The sequence below is a fragment of the Cucurbita maxima genome, unplaced genomic scaffold (genome assembly GCF_002738345.1).
Source record: "Cucurbita maxima cultivar Rimu unplaced genomic scaffold, Cmax_1.0 Cma_Scf00324, whole genome shotgun sequence".
NCBI classification, from domain to species: domain Eukaryota; kingdom Viridiplantae; phylum Streptophyta; class Magnoliopsida; order Cucurbitales; family Cucurbitaceae; genus Cucurbita; species Cucurbita maxima.
In genome coordinates, this window is record NW_019272340.1 from 12,850 (window position 1) to 17,819 (window position 4,970).

The window sequence follows — 4,970 nt, forward strand, 5'->3', positions numbered from 1 at the left end:
TTTTTTTTTTTTTTTTTTTTTTTTTTTTTTTTTTTTTTTTTTTTTTTTTTTTTTTTTTTCAAGTCTGTTGGAACGTCTTTTGTTGATTTGGGAATGCGGGAAGAATAGGTTGAAAGTGTAGTAATTCTGTAATATGCCGATTCAATAGTTAAATGTTCTGATGTGCGATCCCGGTGGATTTTGAATCGTTTGCATGATTTAATTACTATGCTTTATCTGTGCGAATGGAAAATTGGGGCAAACCATAACTAACGACGATTTATTCCCTGATCAAGCGTTAATCTAGAATGTGGAACTTAATAATTTTTGCTGAAATGCCATTTGTTTAATATTTGATTCGGCATCTTTTGGAAATTTAACTTTTTGGCTGAAAGTCTGGGTCGATTGCCGTATTGCACACACTGTACCTTCGTTTATGTGGATTGCTTGGCTAGGTTCTCTAGGATTATAACTATTGACACCTACATTTCTTGAATTCGCGGAGGTGAACGGTTTCTAATCTTACACATTTTGGGTGTAATCGATGATAGATGACAAATCATTAATTGCCAATGGGTGGTTATCTCAATTTTAATGATGCATCTTGGCTGGTGTATGCCAAGCAACCTCACTCAGACAGTGTCCGTGTGCATCTTGCTGCTCTTTTTGTGATGTCTATATCTGTTTAGGTTGGACACTATAATGCTTTTCTCCTTCGCTTTATTGCACATAGACATAAAACTGTCTTTCTCTTATCCTGTTCTTCCTCTTTTGCTCCCTTTTTTAGCCAACATATCATATCTACTTCTTATTCGTCTTCTTTTGCCTTTTTGCCTTTTTGTTTTTTCTCTTGTGTCAATTTGTGTACGATCAATCTTATAGATTGTTATGTCGTTTACTCAAAAGATGTATTTTCTCATCTCACTTGTCCCAGGCGTTATTTTCATATTGCTCTTAGTCTCCAAAGAACTTTTGTTAACATATTCCTTTTGGTCTTTTGATCACTGAATTGTGGTTTACCTCCTTATGACTTGACCTTATCGTGTTGTATTCCCAACGTATCCCCGAGAACCAGGCTATGCTATAGTAGATATTACACACTTTTTTGAGATATTCCCAAGAACTCGGCTATGCCATATAGTGAATATTACACTCATTTTCGAGCCATCTTAAGTTAGGAATGATCAAAAGCAGCTAAACTATGTCACCCAGTTTCTACTATTAATTTTTCTGTCACTTCCAAGCAGCATCTCTTCCCTACTATACTTCAATTATAGCTTGGCTGAAATGTTGCTGCAATTATTGGGTTTTCCGCTATTTATCTGCAGGTGAGCCCTGATGGTCATTTCCAGAAAGATTTGGGTTTAGACAGCTTGGACACTGTGGAGATTGTAATGGCCCTGGAAGAGGAGTTCAAGCTAGAGATTCCAGACAAGGAGGCTGATAAAATCGATTCCTGTAATCTTGCAATCGAGTACGTATACAACCATCCAATGGCTAGTTGACAAAGTACTAGCATCTTTCTCTTTATTTCTTTTTTGGTTTTTTGGAGTATGTTATCGAGCCAATGAATATTCATCTCTACATCGTTGTTTCGACCCTTCTTGGATGCTTGTCAAGAGTCGTGTTCTTCACACCGTGATGAAAAATAATTGCAACTGCCTGGAACATAATCATTGTGTCCAGACAAATTTTCAGGGCGTACAATGGTTCTAACTTTAAGCACTTGCTTGCTATGCATCTTAATATCTGTGGCATCTTTTTCATAGGTAATCAGATTGTTTGATTTCAAAGTTTGATCTTCTCTTCTAAATTGCTTTTATTCAGAATAGACTGGTTCTACCTTAAGCTGTTGATACTTGGTAGGTTTTTTACTTAGGGATCTCAAGGAGATATTGTTTGTCTTCAAAGTTCTGATATAAATGTGACCATTTTTCCTTGTGATTTTTTGATACTCTATAGATTTTGCATAGTTCGAGTCAAAGAAGAGATCATTTGCCTTCGAGCTTTGATCTTCGATCTTCTCCGCTAGTGTAGTCTATGAGTTTTCATGTTTGTGTATAATAGGTCCCTGAACAGTTGGAAGTGTCTAATAGATCTTTGAAATTTTAATATTGTATCTAATAAGATTACGAACTTTAAATGAATTTAATAAGTCCTTAAACTTTATAAGTTTGATCTTCTCTACGCATTGCTTTTACCTTTAAGCTGTTGATACTTGTAGCCTTTTAGATTAGGGATTTCAAGGAGATATTGTTTTTCTTCAAAGTTCTGATATGAATGTGGCCATTTTGCCTCGGTTTTATTCTTTTTATACTCAATAGATTTGCATAGTTCAAGTCGAACCAGAGATCATTTGCCTTCGAGCTTCGATCTTCTCTGCTAGTGTAGTCCATGAATTTTAATGTTGGTGTATAATAGGTTTCTGAATTGTTGATATTTAAAATGTTTATCATAGATTGATAGTTGAAGAAAAGATTTTGCTTGGAATAAGCCTTATCACATGAATTAATTCTCTTGTAATGATTGATTGATAACTGGATGATGCTTGCTTGAAATGCTTCGCCTGTTCATTTTGTATCAAATTTGTGAAAACTTATGCCAATGCTTTAAATATTTAACCTATAAATTTATGACCAACCATTTCGGGATTTAATTGAAAAATTACCAAATATTGGGGACATTTTAATAATTAAATAAGTTATGGATTTAAACATATATTTAAACCATATAAATAAAAACTCTAATAAACAGAACACCCTTAAATTGTAACCTTATATTCTTAGATTATCTATTTTTACCCTATAGTTTTAAAATCATTCTAAATATATGTTTTTTATTATTTAAAACCACATAGAAGTTTGTAATTGTTATTACCATTTACGATATTGTTAAAATAATTTACCTAATCAATTTTACAAAATAATAATAATAAATAAATGAAAATTTCATTTTAACTACAAATTTTTGTTAAAATAATTTATATAATCAATTTTTATACCTTAACTACTCAATTTATGCGAATAATATTGTAAATAAAATCGCATATTTCTTATGATTCTTTTTCATTTTAATTATATGAGAATTTATTTTAACAAAAGATTTTATATAATAATTTACATAATTATTTTTTTCATTTTAATTATATGAGAATTTATAGAAATAATGTTTAAATAATGTCGCATATTTAGTTCATCTTTTAAAATAATTAATTTTTAAGGAAAAATTAAAGTTTAAGAGCCAAATGAATATTTATATAATTTATAAATATATTTTATTTTTTAAAAAACCCTGTTGGGTCGAAGCGTAGCCTCCAAAAAAGAAATGAAAACCCACTGGTCACTGGCAAGGCAACTTCCAAAAATGCAAGAGGCAGGCAGCAACAGATAAGGGAAGAAGGTAAACTCAGCGCCAGCCTACACCCTAAACCCATTTCATTCTGAGCTTCCAAGAAAAACGAGAAACGCATCAATGGCGCACCTCAGAACCGCCATGGATTCCGCCTTCTGGAATTTCGACGTTTCTTCCTCTCAAACCCTCGTCGGAACTGCCAAGGCTGTCCCCGGCGAACCATTCCCTCTCGACGGAGCTCGAGCCAGCCGCACCTTGCGGATTCAGCAAGTCTCCTTCCTCGGCAATGGATTTCCCCTCGGAATTCTTCCTTCCTTCTCCCCCACTGCACACAAGGAGTTAGGTTCCTTTTCTCTTCAGTCGCTCTTGCTCAAGTTTCCCGCCGCCGACTGGTAAGTAGCAATGGCACATTCTTCTTCTCTTCGGTTTATTGAGCTTTGTGATCCTAAATTCCTAGGTTATGGCTGCTTCTTTCTTTATGCTTCCAGCATTTCATTTTTCGGACTGTTCAGTGAATTTCTTGACGGTAGAGATGAATCAAATGTTTGATTGACTGGATTAATTATTCCTACAGTCATTACTCTACTAAGAATCTCAGATTACCAACTCATTCTGAACATACCGACAGGACTCACTTTTAATTTAGGATGATTAGAAAGTGCTCCCCTGTATCCCAAACCACCAGATTTAGCTTACGAAAACCATAATCCCGTATGATACTACCTAGTTTACATACTCACCTTTAGTTTTATTCTCCTAACTTCAACTTAGGTACCTCAATTGGTTAAGGTATCTACAAATTTAACCCTCCACTCAAAGCGTTACGGTTGCCAGCGTAGATATAGCTCAATTGGTTAAAGTATCTACAAACTTAACCCCCCACTCAAAGCATTACGGTTGCTAACAGGGAATAGCTCAACTGATTAAGGTATCTACAAATTTAACCCCCCCTCAAAGCGTTATGGTTTCTAACGTGGGTATAGCTCAACTGGTTAAGGTATCTACAAATTTAACCCTCCACTCAAAGCGTTACGGTTGCCAGCGTAGATATAGCTCAATTGGTTAAAGTATCTACAAACTTAACCCCCCACTCAAAGCATTACGGTTGCTAACAGGGAATAGCTCAACTGATTAAGGTATCTACAAATTTAACCCCCCCTCAAAGCGTTATGGTTTCTAACGTGGGTATAGCTCAACTGGTTAAGGTATCTACAAATTTAACCCTCCACTCAAAGCGTTACGGTTGCCAGCGTAGATATAGCTCAATTGGTTAAAGTATCTACAAACTTAACCCCCCACTCAAAGCATTACGGTTGCTAACAGGGAATAGCTCAACTGATTAAGGTATCTACAAATTTAACCCCCCCTCAAAGCGTTATGGTTTCTAACGTGGGTATAGCTCAACTGGTTAAGGTATCTACAAATTTAACCCTCCACTCAAAGCGTTACGGTTGCCAGCGTAGATATAGCTCAATTGGTTAAAGTATCTACAAACTTAACCCCCCACTCAAAGCATTACGGTTGCTAACAGGGAATAGCTCAACTGATTAAGGTATCTACAAATTTAACCCCCCCTCAAAGCGTTATGGTTTCTAACGTGGGTATAGCTCAACTGGTTAAGGTATCTACAAATTTAACCC

At 35.3% G+C, this 4,970-nt stretch overlaps 2 protein-coding genes across 2 annotated transcripts in view; both read left to right on the plus strand.

Moving 5' to 3' along the window:
• Window positions 1–1,704, plus strand: part of LOC111474356 (acyl carrier protein 1, mitochondrial-like) — a 2,077-nt gene extending 373 nt beyond the window's left edge. Inside the window, exon 2 of the mRNA XM_023119474.1 lies at window positions 1,308–1,704. Within this exon, the coding sequence (XP_022975242.1) occupies window positions 1,308–1,484 (177 nt within the window). The 3' untranslated portion in view covers window positions 1,485–1,704. The remainder of the gene's footprint in view (window positions 1–1,307) is intronic.
• A 1,600-nt stretch (window positions 1,705–3,304) lies between these two features.
• On the plus strand, window positions 3,305–3,748 carry LOC111474357 (protein TRIGALACTOSYLDIACYLGLYCEROL 4, chloroplastic-like). The gene has a single exon (XM_023119476.1). The coding sequence runs from the start codon at window positions 3,451–3,453 to the stop codon at window positions 3,724–3,726; it is 276 nt and encodes a 91-aa protein (XP_022975244.1). The 5' UTR covers window positions 3,305–3,450; the 3' UTR covers window positions 3,727–3,748.
• The last annotated feature ends 1,222 nt before the right edge of the window (window positions 3,749–4,970 follow it).

Coding starts and splice junctions, on each gene's coding strand:
- LOC111474357 (XM_023119476.1), top strand. CDS start 3,451: ATGGCGCACCTCAGAACCGCCATGGATTCCGCCTTCTGGAATTTCGAC.